The following is a 16,828-nucleotide window of genomic DNA, read 5'->3' as shown; positions in this document are numbered from 1 at the left end:
AAGGAAGGAAGGAAGGAAGGAAGGAAGGAAGGAAGGAAGGAAGGAGATAGAGAAAGGAAGGAAGAAAGAAAGAGTTTAGAACTCCTAGAGGCTCAGCCTGGGCCTCACATGTGCCCTCCTGCCATGATCCCGTTCTCTACACCTCCCTCCCACTAGTGTTCTCGATCTGAATGCCTTTGAGAGGCAGAACAAGGCAGAGGGGCTTGGAATGGTGACCGAGGAAGGGACTGGTGAGCCCCCTTCCCATCCCTATCCTTGGGTCCCCTTTTCCCTTGGGTCTCCCCTTCCTATCCCTAATCCTGGAGCTTCCTTTCCCCCAAGTAACCTCCCTTCTTCTTAATATCTCTCTCCCCATCCTGGGCCCTTCTAACTACAAGGACCCCACCTCATCCCAGGGAACCCCTCCCTCTCCCCTTGGGCTCTCACTCCTATGGGCTCCCCTTCTCCCGAGGCTCTGATCCCCCTTCTTCAAGGGTTCCCCTCCCCCCCGGGACTCTCCCTCCTCCCCTGGGACTCTCCCTCCTCCCCTTCCCCCATTTGGGTTGCTGTTTCCCCACTCCCATGAATGCCCCTAATCCAAGTTAATCAAGTCTCCTCTTTGCTGTGTTGTGATGTGTGGTACTCACCTCCCTCCCTGCCCTGACCCCTCATGGCCTCTTCATCTGCACCGATCTCTCCTCCTGTTCCTGTCCGTCTCCTTGTCCCCCTCCCTTCCCCCCCTCCCCTCCCCTCCCCCTCCTGCTCTCCTCTGGACTCTTTCCACAACTTTCTCCCCCCATTCTCTCGTCTCCCTCCCGCCCCTCCCCCTGTCTGGTCTCTGTGTCTCTCTCTATCTCTGTCTACATCTCTCATCTCTGTGACTGTCTCTCTTCATGTCTCCCTCCATTTCTCCCCTGTTCCTGTCACTCTGCGTCTGTCTCCACGTCCGTCTCTTTCTGTGTCTTTTCTCTCCACATCTCTGCCTCTCCCTCTCTCCCCATTCTTCCCTCCTCCCATCCTGTCCGGCTGCCTCAGTCATCAATCGCCAGAACGGTAATTCCCCTGCCCACGGCCCTGTGTGCCCCCTGCTCTGCTAACCCCCCTCCTCCTTCTGCCTACCCCGGGCCGGGACCAGGGACAGCCTCAGAGACCAGGGGCCGCGGGGCAGCCGTCAGGGATGGGAAAGGCTGGGGCAGGGTTGAGGGCTGAGAGGGTGTTTGCTTACTGCAGGGTCTCTGGATCAGCTGGCCCAGGACAGGCAGGGATGCCCCTCCCCAGACCCCTCTGACTGAGGCCCTTCCAGCCCAGGCATCAGCTCTCCGCCCGACTGGCCTGTCCCCTCTGGGTGGGCTGGGTAGACCCCTCTGCGCTTGCTCCTGGCATTCCCTCCACAGTCGGGTCCCCTTGCGGTCCCTGCGCCTGCCGTGCTGGCAGACTCCTCAGCCATGATTGCCGCCCGTCCCCTGCCTCTGCTCAGCCCAACCGGTCACATCCTGGGCCTCCATCTGCCCACGTCCCATGCCCCTTAACCGCCTCCCGCCCCTGCTCCACCCTCCGGCCCACACCTCCCAGAAGCCCCGAGACCTCGTTCTCTGGTCCTCTCCACAAACCACCCTGGCCCTGTGACATCATAGGCATTGGCAACTTCATTTTGATATCCTAGACCCCGAGGTCATTATGGTCATAGGAGGGTGCAACCCTTGAAATCACCTTCCTTATGATGTCATAGAAGTTCTTATGGTTATGTGATGTCACAACCCTTAAACTCATCCACACTATGATGTCATAGACCCTGAAGTTGTTATGGTTATGTGATGTCACAGTCCTTGAAATCACCCACTCTATGATGTCATAGTTATTATGGTTATATGATGTCACAGTCCTTGAAATCACCCGCACTATGATGTCATAGTTTATTATGGTTATGTGATGTCACAACCCTTAAACTCATCCACACTATGATGTCATAGACCCTGAAGTTGTTATGGTTATGTGATGTCACAGTCCTTGAAATCACTCACTCTATGATGTCATAGTTATTATGGTTATGTGATGTCACAGTCCTTGAAATCACCCGCACTATGATGTCATAGTTATTATGGTTATGTGATGTCACAACCCTTAAAATCATCCACACTATGATGTCATAGACCCTGAAGTTGTTATGGTTATGTGATGTCACAGTCCTTGAAATCACTCACTCTATGATGTCATAGTTATTATGGTTATGTGATGTCACAGTCCTTGAAATCACCCGCACTATGATGTCATAGTTATTATGGTTATGTGATGTCATAGTCCTTGAAATCACTCACTCTATGATGTCACAGATCCTGAAGTTGTTATGGTTATGTGATGTCACAACCCTTAAAATCACCCATCCTATGATGTCACAGACCCTGAGGTCACAGCCCCATGAGGTCACAGACTCTGACATCACTGTCTCCATGAGGTCACAGTCTCTGAAGTCACAGCTCTGGGATGTCCCACAGAAGTTACAACAGGACTGCCCAGACATGAGTGGCGGTCAGCCTCTCCCCCGTTCCTTCCTCACCCCCCATTCTCCTGACCCTGTGTGCTGTGTGTGCATGGACCTTCTGCATGCCTGTTCTCCCGGGGAACCTCGCCCCCCAGCAGGCTGACCCTTCCTCTCTGTCCCAGGGGAAAAAGTAATGGCCGACGATGAGTTCACTCAGGATCTCTTCCGCTTTCTCCAGCTGCTGTGTGAAGGCCATAACAATGGTTCGTATGTGAGAGGAGGAAGAGAAGGGAGAGAGAAAAAAGGAAGGAGAGAAGAGGGAGGAGGGAAAAGGAGGAAAGAGGAGGGAAAGGGCAGAAGGAAGAGGAGGAAGAAGAGGAGGAAGAGGGACAGGAGAGCAAGGAAGGTGCTCACATCGAGGTGGGGCCTGGAAGGCTTGAGCTGGACAGCCAAGGCCTGCAGGATGCAGCAGGGGAGAAGCTCTGGGCCTGGCAGTCAGAAAACCTGGATCCAAGCCCCAATGCCATTAGTTGCTGGGGTCATTGAACTGGTAGGGCCCTAAGTGACCCTGAGCAAGCCATTTTACAAACTCTTTAGGGCTCAGGTTTCTCCTGCCTGGAGCCCATCGAGTTCTCGACATTCTATGAGTCTATAACCCAAGAGCCACAGCTCCAGGACTTGCTAATCATGTGACCGTCCATAAGTCATTTCCCAGCTGCCCAATCTATTAAAAATAATACCCTCTTCACAATAAAGTGAGCCAATGTTGAATTTGATTCCACAAGCACTGATTAAGTACCTACTGTATGCTAGACACACAGGTCAGAGAATGAGAATTCATTCAGTGCCCGTTACTGCCTTACTGAGAGCTAATATTCATGTGGTACTTACATTGTCTAAACGCTGTCCCAGAAGCTTGCGATCTACCTGGGGGAGGGGGCCCACGGCGCCCGGCTAAGGGAATACCACTTGTATCCAAAGCCATTGGGAAGGCCCTGGCAAAGGGCCCGGAGGCCTGTGCGGACAGACTGGGTCAGGATGAGGCTGGAGGCCAGAGCCCCCTTAGGACGTTCTTCTCCCGGCCAGGAGGACTTGAACTCAGGGAAGGCCTGAATTAAGGGGGCGTCTCTGTCAGGGGCAGATGGAAGTAGATTAATGGTGACTCACTGGATTGGGATGGAGAGTCAAACCAGCAAAAATGCGAGCCAGTGATCTGTCCCCCCAGACTTTCAGAACTACCTGCGCACACAGACGGGGAACACGACCACCATCAATATCATTATCTGTACAGTGGATTATCTGCTGAGGCTGCAGGTGGGCATCCCGGGCTGGAGGGGTGGAGGGGGGACAAGGGGGGCTCCGGGCTGCCTCCGCTCACCAGCTGCTGCCCTCAGGAGTCCATCAGTGACTTCTACTGGTACTACTCGGGGAAGGATGTGATTGACGAGCAAGGGAAGAGGAACTTCTCCAAAGCCATGGCGGTGGCCAAGCAGGTCTTCAACAGCCTCACCGAGTACATCCAGGTAGTCACCTTATCCCGTTCCTATCCGGGGCCCTGCCCTCGGCCCCTCCTGGCTTTCTAGATTCTGGTTACGGGTTACCTCCTCCCCATGTGAGTGGAGCTGAAAGGGATCCTAGGGATCATTGAGCCACTTCATTTTACAGAAGGATAAACTGAGGCACAGAATGAGAATAAATTTGCCCGAGGTCGCACAGAATCCGGACTTGAACCAACACGTCCAGATTTCTATAAAAATTCTCTTTACATTAGAGCTTTTCTAATTAAGCGGTTATTTGTTAAGGAAGAAAGAAAAAAATACGTATTTATTCAATACTTACTCTGTGCCACTTGGCCAAAAGGGCCCTTAGAAACCATCTGATTTAGCCCCACGTTTGATAGGGGGCGGGAGGGAGGCCCAGAGAAGGTAGGGAGGCCTCCACACAGTAGGACAGCACCCCTCCACTGGAGCCCTCCCAAAAGGCTCTGCTTGGGACCGGGTCTCCCCGTTTGGACCCAGTCCAGCCCCTAGCACAGAGCCTGGCTTCATAAATGTCTGTGGAACCGAATGGGGTTTGTTTGATGAAGGATGGGGGAAAGATTATAACTCCTGTCCTCGAGGGCTCGCCCAGGACCTGAGGAACAGGACAGGAAGTCCCCTGAGTGAGCTGCAGGCCCGGAGCGGGCTGGGGAGGGCCTGGGCAGAGGGCAGGGTCACCCCTCACAGGGTTTGCTACTGATTCAGTGTGGGGGAAGGAAAGGAGGGGGAGGAAAGGGGACCCGGCTCTGAGGCGTGGGGCCCATCACCTCCCCTGGCCCAGCCTCCACAGTCGGACACAGCTAAGGAATATTCGCCACATCATGGGGACTTCCAGGATGGGGCAAACACATCCTGGTGGAAGCCGGTGTCTGGGAGACCTTGGTCTGGATCTTCTCCTCCATCAGTCAGATGAGAGGCAATTGCTCGGTTCCTGAGTCTTAGGAACTTCAGTTTCTGACTGGCAGAGCGGGGGTGGGATCAGGGCTGGGAGGGGGCAGCCAAACGCTAAGCCCTCCGGTCCTCCGGCAGGGCCCGTGTACAGGAAACCAGCAGAGCCTGGCGCACAGCCGTCTGTGGGACGCCGTGGTCGGCTTCCTCCACGTCTTTGCCCACATGATGATGAAGCTGGCTCAGGTGGGTCCCTTCCCCCCCCCTGGCCCTCTGCTCCCTCCCAGAGCCTCCTTCTCAGCCATCCTCCTCCCTAGGGAGTGCAGCTTCCCCCGCCCCTCTGGCCCCTTCCCCTCCTTTCTGAATATTTCTCTGATTCGATTCATCCCCAGATCTCTCCCCCCTCCGAGTCCTGCTTTGTGATTTGTGTTTCCCATGCAGCCGTCCCTGCCTCCCTCTGCACTGGGTCCCTGGCTTCCCAGACACCCCCCCCCGACAATCCCCCCCATCCTGGCTTCCTTTTGCCCTGTTCTTCCCACCCACCCAGCACCCTCCTGGCTGCCCCTGCTCTGGGCTCCTTGAGCTCCAGTGCCCCTTGTTTCTCTGGCCTGGGACGGGGGAGGGGCTGGGGCTAGAAGCTTTCTTCCACTCTCTATCCACCTGTGGCAGATGAGAGCCCCTCCAGGGCTCTAGAGCAGGTGCGGGAGCCCCTCCCTCCAGCCCAGAACCCAAGCACACCCATGCCAGCTGCCCCATGCCAGGACTGCTCTGGGGCATCTTCCAGCCTCATGAGAGGGCTCTCTGCCCCTCTGCCTCCGGCTCTCCCAGAACCCAGCTCTTCTCTTCTACTACTGCCCCTCCAGCTTTCTCATTGTTCTAGGTCTTTGTGTCTTCTCTACATTTCTACCTCTATCTCCCACATCTATAATTTTCTCCCTGCTGTCAGTCTGTCTCTGTCTCTCTGTCTTTATCGTACTTCTCTTTTTCTCTTTCTTTGTATCTCTGCCTGTCTCTGTCTCTCTCTTTGTATCTCTGCCTCTGCATCTCTCTCTGTCTCTGTCTCTGTCTCTATCTCTGTCTCGCTGTCTGTCTTTCTCCCCCCTCCTCTCTCTCTCGGAGCAGCCCTTGGCTAAATCCCCCATAGGGCAGAAGGGGCCCAGTCACGTGGGGGCCGGGTCAGGGGTCTGGGGAGGCCCCGTGCCCAAGGTGCTGATGGAGCTCTGGGTCTGTGACGGGCGTGGCCGTGTGGGGCGGGGGCTTCTCCCTAGGACTCAAGTCAGATTGAGCTGCTGAAGGAGCTCCTGGATCTGCAGAAAGACATGGTGGTCATGTTGCTTTCGCTGCTGGAAGGTAAGCCTGAAGGTTTCCCCCGCTCCGAGGGAGCACATCCCCCCACCCCAAGCAGTCTGTCTGAAACCCTGCGGGGGCCTCCAGGGATCCTTCCCCCAAACCCAGATCCAATCCACCCTGAAATTCTTCCCAAAGAGTCGTTTCATTCCCCTCTCCCCCATTATAATGAGTCAAGCAGTTTAGCACAATGTCTGGCACATTGTAGGCACTTAGTGTTTGTTCAATTAATTTGGATAAGCATTTATTAAGCTCTTTCTGTATGCCGGGCAGTGTATCTAGTAGGCACTGGAGATGTAAAGATGGAAGTCTCCATTCTCAAAGCACTTATGTTAGGCGGTGTGGACCTTTCCCAGTGTCCCCTCATGGCAATCCCATCATCCTCAGAGGCTCCCACAAAAATGACCCTCGACCTCCCTCGCCAAAGGAGATCCCACCCCAGAAACCCTTCTCAAGCTTCATCTTCAAAGGCCCCTCCCCAAAACACTCCCAAGGAGACTCCCCCTACCAAGATACCTCCCAAGGAGACTCCCCTGTCTTCAGAGGCTTTGTCCGAGGTCCTTCCCCTTCACAGGGAACTCCCCCCAGAAACCTTCCCCTCCCCACGAGGTCCCCACCACCCAAACCACCCGGATCTCCCCAGGAGAAATCCCCAGGAGAGGAGGAAATCTCATCCTGGCTAGAGCTTAACGGCCGTGGGACCCTGGCTTGTCCCCTTGGCATGGGAAGGCTCCAGCAGGCAGAGGGGACCTAGATCCCCCAGGCAGTGCAGGATGAATAGAAAAGGGAATGGGTTTGGAATCTGAGGTCTTGAGTTTGAATGCTGCCCCTTCCCTTAGTTCCCTTATTAACAGTCACCTAGACACTGTGGGCGTCATTTCTCCCTTTCTGCACAATATGGGCGTTGAATTTGAGGGCTCCCCCAGCCCCAGACAGCGCTATGGGGCTCCTCCCCGTGGCCCGCCGGTCCTGACGCTCCGCCCCTTCCTCCCCGACCTCCACCAGGTAACGTGGTCAACGGCACAATCGCCAGGCAGATGGTGGACATGCTGGTGGAGTCCTCCTCCAACGTGGAGATGATCCTCAAGTTCTTCGACATGTTCCTAAAACTGAAGGACATCGTGGGTTCTGAGGCCTTCCAGGACTACGTCACCGATCCCCGCGGACTCATCTCCAAGAAGGATTTCCAGAAGGTGAGGGCCCCGGACCACCTTCCCAGCAGCCACAGGAGCCGCGGGCAGGGCCTAGAAGGAGGCCTTGGGTGGGTATTAGGGGGCCTCCAGAGAGTGGGGGAAGGGAGCCTGAGGCCATGCAGGGCAATGGGTAGGGGTTACTGGTGGCAAGCCTCTCCAGGAAACACCTCAGTAGGGGTTCTTAGTAGGTACCTGAGCCGAAAGCCACTGGAAACCTTCGTCAACTGAATGCGTTAAGCGATTATTCTTAGGGTAAAGAAAAAGGGTAAAAACCTAGAAGCTCCTATTGGATGGGTGGGAGGTCTCTTGGTGGGGAAACTGAGGCTAGTTTGGAATTGGGGGGAGGTTACCTGCAGACTCCCTGGCGGAGAAAGCTCTGGATGATGGAAGTTCCAGGTAGTCCGTGGATGGAAACGCTGAGGGGAGTGGGAGATAAAGCCAGACACAGAGAAGGGCGTCCTTAGACGGGGGCTCAAACGTCAGGGAAGCAACAGCTGGAGGGAGGAGATTTGCGAGTGGCTAGAGTTCTGGGGGCACTTGGGGAGCTGGGAGGAGTGCAAGGTCCTGGAAAGGAATCAGGAATTTAGGAAAGGAAGTCTCCGGAGCCTGCTGGGGAAGGAGAGGCACTGAATGGGGCGGCCCCAAGGGGTGCCCTGAGAAGTCAGGAGGCCAAAACTTAGAAATCTGAGGAGGGGGTTATCTGATATCAGGGAAATGGAGCTTCTGAAAAATGGACATCTTAGGGGGCAGTGGGATGCCAGTGTGGAAATGGGAAGAGGAAGTAGCCCTGAATGGGGGCCCTTCCCTAGACCTGGGCTTAAGGGACAGGGGCGCTTCCAGGGTCCGGGGGCTGCCTCAGGGAGGGGAATGTCATCCCTGGAAGGATCTCTAGGGGAGCAGCCTTGGGGAGGAGGGTTTGAAATGTGGGCACCCTTGAGGGATGCTCAGGCACTAGGGAGCACTCAGGGCCTCCTAGGGAGGACTTAGCTAGTGAGGAAGCCGGTCCCTCCCTGGAGACGGGGTGGAGGACAGCTCACTGATTGGCCTGCACGGGGACCTCCCTCCACAGGCCATGGACAGTCAGAAGCAGTTCACTGGCCCGGAGATCCAGTTCCTCCTGTCCTGCTCGGAGGCGGATGAGAACGAGATGATCAACGTGGAGGAATTTGCCAGCCGCTTCCAGGAGCCGGCCCGAGACATCGGCTTCAACGTGGCCGTGCTGCTGACCAACTTGTCGGAGCACGTGCCCCACGACCCGCGCCTCAAGAACTTCCTGGAGCTGGCCGAGAGCATCCTGGAGTATTTCCGGCCCTACTTGGGCCGCATCGAGATCATGGGGGCCTCCCGGCGCATCGAGCGCATCTACTTTGAAATCTCAGAAACCAACAAAGCGCAGTGGGAGATGCCCCAGGTGGCCTTCCGCCCCGCCTGGTCATCCCTCGTCCCTGCCCCTTGTGCCCTGCCCCAAGAGTCCCACCTCCCCCGCCATCAGGCTCCCTGTCCCTTCCCCTATGGTCCTGAAGAACCTCCCCTCCGAGCCCCTGCACCAACCGGCCCCACTCTCCCATGCGTCCCCCGGGGAGCTGCCCGCGTCCCTCCCAGCACGCCCCCTTCCCCGCTGTCCCCCACCCCCCGCTCACTCCTCGCCATGCGGGTGCCTCCCCCTGTGCAGGTGAAGGAGTCCAAACGCCAGTTCATCTTTGACGTGGTGAATGAAGGGGGGGAGTCGGAAAAGATGGAGATGTTTGTGAGCTTCTGTGAAGACACCATCTTTGAGATGCAGATCGCCGCCCAGATCTCCGAGCCCGAGGGAGAGCCCGAGGAAGACGAGGAGGAGTCTGCGGCAGAGTCGGGGCCAGACTCCAGCGAGGCAGGACCCGACGGAGAAGGGGCCGGCGCGGGGGGCCCGACGGGTATCTCCGGGCACGTGGTTGGCGCCGTCTCCTCGGTCATGCGGAAGCTGACCTACCGGAGCCTGCGCAGGAGGGTGCGGAGGCTCCGCAAGCTGACCCTGCGAGAGGCCGCAGGAGCCGGGGTCGGGCTCATCTGGGCCGGGGCCACGTGGACGGGCACCGGAGTGATCGGCGCCACCCGCGGGGCCCTCGGCCTGCTCTGGGGCTCTCTGTTTGGTGGGGGCCTGGTAGAGGGAGCCAAGAAAGTGACTGTGACGGGACTGTTGGCCGGGATGCCGGACCCCACAGGCGATGAGGTCCATGGGGAACAGGCGGCTGGCGCTGGGGCTGCTGGGACTGGGGACGGAGCCACGGAGGGTGATGAGGAGACGGGGGCAGAATCCGCTGAGAGGGAGGCTGAGGCTGAGGCCGGAGCTGGGGAGGCCGGGCCGGCTGGAGGAGAGGGAGCCGGGGCAGATGGAGGCCACTTCCGGATGGAGGTCCCTGGAGGCCTTGGTGACATGGGAGACACAACACCAGTTGAGCCGCCCACTCCTGAGGGTTCCCCCATCTTCCGGAGGAAATTAGGGGTGAGTGGGAAACTAGGAGAGGGAGGGGGAGAGAGACCCAGAGAGAGAGACTGAAAGAGAAAGGGAGGGGAAGAGAGACAGAGAGGGAGAGCCAGAGAGAGCCAGAGAGGAAGAGGAGGAGAAGGGTAAAGGAAGGGGCCATACAGGCCCAAGCCTAGGGGCAGAGCAGATGGATGGAGAAAGAGAAAGGCAGGGAAAGAGAATAGAGGAGAGAAAAAAGAAGAGATGTGGGTACCCAGAGCGACAGCAGGGGATCCCTTCCTAGAAGGGAGATGCCCACAGGAAAGAGAGGAGCGCTGGAGGGAACGAGGGCCTGGGATGGACAGAGAGGATGGGGGATGTACACGGCTAACAAGACCCAAGGAGAACCCTGGGGCAGGAAGGGTCCGGAGAGGGGATGCAGCTCTCTGAGTCCTCTGCCTATCCCTAGCTGGAGGGAGGAGAAGAACAAGCCTTAGAACCAGAACCAGAGCCAGAACCAGAGCCAGAACCAGAACCAGAACCGGAGCCTGAGAAAGCTGAGTGAGTGGCCTTGCTTGACCCTTGACCTAGGACCTTGGCTAGCCCCCATCTCCGTCCTCAGGGCACCCTCCAGCCCTGGCTCTGACCAGTGGGGAACATGGTGGGCAGAACGTTGGATTCAGTGTCAGAAGTCCCAGGCATGGATTGTGTGCCCATCTCTGGGACACCCAACAAGCGTTCCCCGGCTTGAGGGCCCTCACCTGGGGAAGGAGGAGGCTGGGGTGAGCCGCTCTCAATCCCATAATGCCAGTAATCACTGGCCGTAGGGTTACTGCTGCAGCTCAGAGACCCCGATGGCCCGCAGTTCCCTTTGAACTGACCCTGTGTTCCCTCTCCTCTTCCCCCAGTGCTGAGAACGGAGAAAAGGAAGGGTCCCAAGAGCCAGAACCCGAGGCTCCCAAGAAGGCAGCTGCCCCACCTCCGCCCCGGAAAGACGCCAAATCTGAGGGCCCAGACTTCTGGGAGGAACTGGAGGTGCAGAGGGTCAAGTTCCTGGTAAGGACCAGCCTGCACAGGGGCAGGGACCAGGGAGGAAGGGAGAAGGGGAAGGAGCCCAGGCCCTGCTGCCTGGCTCTGGGAAGATCCCGGCTCTCTGTTGTCTCCTGGGCTGGGGCAGGGAGGGAGCAGTGTCAGGCCTGCGGCTGGACCAGGGGTTCAGGCCTCCCTCTTTCCCTTTCTTCCCTGGTCCCTACCAGAACTACCTCTCCAGAAACTTCTATACCCTGAGATTCCTTGCCCTCTTCCTGGCCTTTGCCATCAACTTCATCCTGCTCTTCTACAAGGTATCGGGCGATGGAGGGGCCTGGGGCAGGTTGTGGGGATATCTGGGTCCCGTGGGAGTGACTTGTTCCTCAAGTCCATCCAACAGGATTAGCCTCGTGGACACGGGCCCCTCATCCCCGGAGAAAGCAGGTGGCACAGTGCTTGGCGCGCAGCCGGTACCTTAGAACAGAATCCATGTCTCTTCCATTGGGTGACAGAGTGTAGGAGGCCCCTACAGAGGGATCTGGTCTTGGGGCCTCCAAGGCAGGATGGTCCAGGAGCAAGAATCCTGACTTTGGGGTCAAAGGACCTGAATTCAGATATTGCCCCCAGTTCTGTGGGGTCTCAGGCCCCTCGGCCCGTTTCCTCTGGGGTAAAAGGGGGGATAGCTGCGACTTTATAAAGCCTTGAGGTCCCTTCTGCTCCAGCTGGGCTCCTGGGGGCCCGGACCATTGTGGCGGAACAAGGAGGGGGGGCAGGGAGCCCTTGGCCCCCCTTTCCCTGACCCTCCTGTCCCCTGCAGGTGTCTGACTCGCCACCAGGGGAAGAGGATCTGGAAGGCTCCGGTCTCGAGGGCCTGGCGGGCTCAGGGTCCGGGGACTTCCTGGGATCCGGCATGGGCTCCGGGGCTGGGGAGGATTTGGAGGACGAGGAGGAAGAGAACATGGTCTACTACTTCCTGGAAGAGAGTACGGGCTACATGGAGCCGGCCCTGAGAGGTCTCAGCATCCTGCACACCCTCATTGCCTTCCTCTGCATCATAGGCTACAACTGCCTTAAGGTGGGGCTGGGCGGGGCTGGCGCGGAGGGGGCGGGGCTAGAGCTTGGGGCGGGGCCGGGGTTTCAGGGAGCCGGCTCTGCGAGGTCTCAGCATCCTGCCCATTGCCTTCCTCTGCATCCTAGGCTACAAGATGAGGCTGGGCGGGGCTGGCGCTGAAGGGGCGGAGCTAGAGCTTGGGGCGGGGCCGGGGTTTCAGGGAGCGGGCTCTGCAAGATCTCAGCATCCAGCACACCCCCATTGCCTTCCTCTGCATCCTAGGCTACACCATGAGGTTGGGCGGGGCTGGCGCTGAGGGGGCGGGGCTAGAGCTTGGGGGCGAGGTTACATGGAGCGGGCTCTGCAAGATCTCAGCATCCTTCAATCATTGCCTTCCTCTGCATCCTAGACTACAAGATGAGGCTGGGCGGGGCTGGCGCTGAAGGGGCGGGGCTAGATCTTGGGGCGGGGCCGGGGTTTCAGGGAGCCGGCTCTTCAAGGTCTCAGCATCCTGCACACCCCTATTGCCTTCCTCTGCATCCTAGGCTACACCATGAGGCTGGGCGGGGCTGGCGCTGAGGGGGCGGAGCTAGAGCTTGGGGCGGGGCCGGGGTTACTGGAGTGGGCTCTGCAAGGTCTCTGCATCTTGCACACCCTCATTGCCTTCCTCTGCATCCTAGGCTACACCATGAGGCTGGGCGGGGCTGGCGCTGAGGGGGCGGGCCAGGGCGGAGCTGACAGTGAGGGAGCGGGGCGTGGCCCGGGTCCAGCTTGCGGCCAATGGGCCCCCTGACTTTTGCGGCGCGCTCCCCCAGGTACCGCTGGTTATATTTAAGCGCGAGAAGGAGCTGGCCCGGAAACTCGAGTTTGACGGCCTTTACATCACCGAGCAGCCCGAGGACGACGACGTGAAGGGCCAGTGGGACCGGCTGGTGCTTAACACCCCGTACGGCGCCTGAAGGCCGGGGAAAGCCCTGCAAGACGGAGATGGGAGGCGGGAGCGGGGAAAGGAGACTCAGAGAGAGGCTGGGGAGAAAGGGGGGTCCCAATAGAGAAAAGTGGCAGGGAGTTATGAAGCACCCAGAAAGGGAGGCGGGGCTGAGGGGGAACCTGGGGGAGAGGAGGCGGCTGGGAGTAGGGAGGGATTAGGAGGGAGATGCGCAAGGGGCTGAGGGCTGCACTGGAGCCTGGGGGTCCCTGGGAAATAAGGGGGCACAGGAGAACTAAGGGAGAGGCGGGGGAAAGTTCAGCGTGGCAGATACTAGGAGACCCAGGAGGGCCCGGAGGGAGGCGGTGGGGGGGGAGACATGGGGATCCCCAGGTATGAGATGCCCCAGAGGGAGGCAGGGATGGGGAAGGAGGCAGTCAGACCTGGGGTGCCTCTGTTCTCAGTCCCACAATTTCTTTCCCCAGGTCCTTCCCCAGCAACTACTGGGACAAGTTCGTGAAAAGGAAGGTGAGGAGCCCACCGAACAGAGCCCAGTTCTCTTCCCCTTGGCCAGATCTACTTTGTCTTTTCCTGAAGCCAGTCGTGGCCAGTGATGTCCTCGAGCCCTCTCCCCTTCCCTAGGTGCTGGAAAAACATGGAGACATCTTCGGGCGGGAGCGGATCGCAGAGCTGCTGGGCATGGATCTGGCCAGCCTGGAGATCACCGCACAAAATGAGAAGCGGCCAGAACCCCCCTCGGGACTGCTCACCTGGTACGGGCCCAAGCCGAGGCAGTGGGGCTGGTGGAGAAGGCTGAGGGAGCTCTAGAAAGGATCGGAGCCATTCCCTGCTTTCCATGTCCCTCTCTTAGGATCATGTCCATAGACGTCAAATACCAAATCTGGAAATTTGGTGTCATCTTTACGGACAATGTGAGTAGGGGGCTTGGAAGGATGGAGGCTACCAAGGTGGGAAAAGAGGCCCCAGGGGATGCTCCCCGGAGCGTGTTTTGGGACCACCCAAAGCGTCTCCTGCCTCTCTGATACCCCCAGGGTGTCTGACTCTGCTCCCTAAGGTGCTCCTCGTTGCCCCCAAAACATGAAGGCTTGTGTCTCCCCAAACCTTTTGTTCTGAACCCCCTCCCCCATCCCATTGCTGTCCCTCAGTCATTCTTGTATTTGACGTGGTACATGGTCATGTCCCTCCTCGGCCACTATAACAACTTCTTCTTTGCCGCTCACCTGCTGGACATCGCCATGGGAGTCAAGACGCTTCGGACCATCCTGTCCTCTGTCACCCACAACGGGAAGCAGGTGCCTGGGGGAGCGGGGGAGACAGCCGGGAGAGGTGGGGACCTGACCTAGCCAGAGGGGGGGGAGGACAGGATGAGCACCGGTTCCCTCACCAGTGCCTGGGGCTCCCCTGCAGCTGGTGATGACGGTGGGCCTGCTGGCCGTCGTGGTTTACCTCTACACGGTCGTGGCCTTCAATTTCTTCCGCAAATTCTACAATAAAAGTGAGGATGAGGATGAGCCGGACATGAAATGTGACGACATGATGACGGTGAGATGGCCCAGGGGAGATACTGAGTCCTGGGCGTGGGGGGGAGGGGGCACCTTTTTTGTGTGTGTCCTTGGAGCCTCGTCCCCTTGTCTGGTTCAGCAGCCTAGAGGGATGCTCCAGCCTGCTCTGGCTCCTGTCTGGGCCAGTTTACTCTCTTGGAGCTCGGTGGCCTCCCATTCTCCAGGGGCTCACCTTGTGACTGAGAGAGGACACCTGCTGTAGGGCACTGCAGCACCACGGGGCTCACAAGGTGGCCAGGGAGGCTCAGGCTCTGCCATCCTTCTCCCTCCAGTGTTACCTGTTCCACATGTACGTGGGGGTCCGAGCCGGTGGGGGCATCGGGGATGAGATTGAGGATCCAGCAGGGGATGAATACGAGCTCTACCGTGTCGTCTTTGACATCACCTTTTTCTTCTTCGTCATTGTCATCCTGCTGGCCATTATCCAAGGTCAGAAGGGCCGGAGGCCCTGACGTGGGAGAGAGCGGGGGATGTGACCATGTGGGAGAGAGTCAGGGCTGGAGGGACTGGATGGAAACACCCAGAAGTCCGAGGATCAGAGGTGTAGAGGCCATATCACAACTGCGGAAGCTTGAGGGCCGGGGAGGTTAAGTGTGCTCAGGCTCACTCAGCTGGTAGAGGAAGCAGGACTTCAGTCCAGTGCCCTGGCCCACGCTGCCTCACAAATCCACTCTTCACCCATTTTTCTCAAGCTCTCTGGCCCGGGGGGGAAAGGGGTCTGGGAAGGGGAGCGCTAAAGCCTGGGAGGAGAGGTGACATGGACATGGGTCAGAATAGAATGATCATTCCCCTCCTTCCTCAGGTCTGATCATTGATGCTTTTGGGGAGCTCCGAGACCAGCAAGAGCAAGTGAAGGAAGATATGGAGGTGAGAGTCCTGAAAGCGTTTGGGAAGAGAATCTGGGGAGAGTTTTGTGAGATCCCAGATGCATTCATTCAATAGACAATGTGCTTGTTGCTAGGACCTCCCAGACTTGGGAGTTACCTGGAACGGGAAGGGGGGACAAATTCAGAGGGAATGGGTAGCGCACGATATGGCTAAGGACCTCACAGGCTGATGGGACAGACGAGTCCTTAAAGATACATGAAGGAGGAGGGGGATGGCCAGGGGGGATCTGAGGAGCTCCAAGAGTACTAATGAGCTGGAATGGGGGGAGCAAGCATTGGTGTGTGAAAGTTGGGGAGGAGGGTATGGGAAGATTTGGGAGTCTTGGAGAGCCTGGAAGAGATTTGGCAGTCCCAAGGGTAAGCATGAGAGACTACAGAGGTTCTTGGTACCTATGCGGGAATTTCTAGGACCCAGGAGTATGGGAAGAGCTTTGAGATCCTGAGTTGGGGGTCTCAGGAAAGGCTGTGGAGTGTCAGGGTGGGGGAGGTTCTTGTAGGGGGTCCCTAGAGAATAATTGGAAGATGATAGATTATCAGGGAAGGGACTTGGGGGGGTTCCATAAGGATATGGGAGGAAGCTGACCGGGGCTTCCGTCCTGATGCTCCCCTTCTTTCTTCCCCCACCCCACCAGACCAAATGTTTCATCTGTGGCATTGGAAGTGATTACTTTGATACAACACCCCACGGTTTTGAGACCCACACGCTGGAGGAGCACAACCTGGCTAATTACATGTGAGTGCTGGTTCTGCTCGCCAATAGGGAGGGGATGGGGCCAGGGTGGATTCCAAAGAGACTGGAGGGACACCCATGACATGGGTTGGGGGGAGAGTTGAGATCCACTGGGCCTGGTCCCCTCGTGATATGTCTGTCCTCTTCCCTATCAGGTTTTTCCTGATGTATCTGATCAATAAGGATGAGACTGAGCACACAGGACAGGTGAAGGGGGTTATTGGATACCAGATGGGGATGATGGGTTCTGGAAAGCCTTGGCACATTTTGGGGAAACTTTCAGTATATTTGAGGGGTTTCTAAAGGAGACCTAGATAATGAATAAAGGATGCTGGAGTAGGGATATAGCCTGAGGGGAAAAGTATCCAAGAGGTTGATTAACTGTCTATCCTTCTTTCCCTTGCTTGTGCTGTCTGCCTATCCCTTCTCCCACCAGGAGTCGTATGTCTGGAAGATGTACCAGGAACGCTGCTGGGACTTCTTCCCAGCTGGTGACTGTTTCCGAAAACAGTATGAAGACCAGCTGGCCTGAAAAAAATCAAGGCTTCCCTCCATCTGCCCTCACCTCAAGTGCCTTACGCTATCTGGGGGATCCCCTATCTTGGGGCGCAGCTTCCCTCAGTGCAGCATGTCCCATGGGAAAGGGGCCCCTCTGGAATAAAGGGTTTCTTCTGCAGTTCCATGTGTGATTGTCCCATTCTGGGACAGGGGATATCCCTGGACCCCAGGGGAGAGTGGGGTTGTTCAGAGACT

The 16,828-nt window shown here is 57.6% G+C and overlaps 1 protein-coding gene across 1 annotated transcript in view; it reads left to right on the top strand.

Moving 5' to 3' along the window:
• The window catches only part of RYR1 (ryanodine receptor 1), a gene marked incomplete in the record, with an annotated part of 85,448 nt that extends 68,697 nt beyond the window's left edge, over positions 1-16,751 (top strand). Inside the window, 24 exon segments of the mRNA XM_074277611.1 lie at positions 157-230; positions 2,641-2,721; positions 3,684-3,772; positions 3,853-3,981; positions 5,026-5,130; positions 6,153-6,234; positions 7,237-7,424; positions 8,494-8,835; positions 9,097-9,906; positions 10,337-10,428; positions 10,776-10,923; positions 11,124-11,210; positions 11,714-11,971; positions 12,763-12,893; positions 13,361-13,403; positions 13,518-13,648; positions 13,747-13,807; positions 14,042-14,188; positions 14,304-14,438; positions 14,731-14,887; positions 15,261-15,325; positions 15,978-16,078; positions 16,231-16,282; positions 16,512-16,751. Coding sequence (XP_074133712.1) covers positions 157-230; positions 2,641-2,721; positions 3,684-3,772; positions 3,853-3,981; positions 5,026-5,130; positions 6,153-6,234; positions 7,237-7,424; positions 8,494-8,835; positions 9,097-9,906; positions 10,337-10,428; positions 10,776-10,923; positions 11,124-11,210; positions 11,714-11,971; positions 12,763-12,893; positions 13,361-13,403; positions 13,518-13,648; positions 13,747-13,807; positions 14,042-14,188; positions 14,304-14,438; positions 14,731-14,887; positions 15,261-15,325; positions 15,978-16,078; positions 16,231-16,282; positions 16,512-16,607 — 3,604 coding nt within the window.
• Positions 16,752-16,828: the final 77 nt, after the last annotated feature.

Source organism: Sminthopsis crassicaudata, chromosome X (assembly GCF_048593235.1).
Source record: "Sminthopsis crassicaudata isolate SCR6 chromosome X, ASM4859323v1, whole genome shotgun sequence".
NCBI classification, from domain to species: domain Eukaryota; kingdom Metazoa; phylum Chordata; class Mammalia; order Dasyuromorphia; family Dasyuridae; genus Sminthopsis; species Sminthopsis crassicaudata.
Note: the sequence above shows the minus strand (reverse complement) of the source record. Positions and strands in the feature narration are given on the sequence as shown.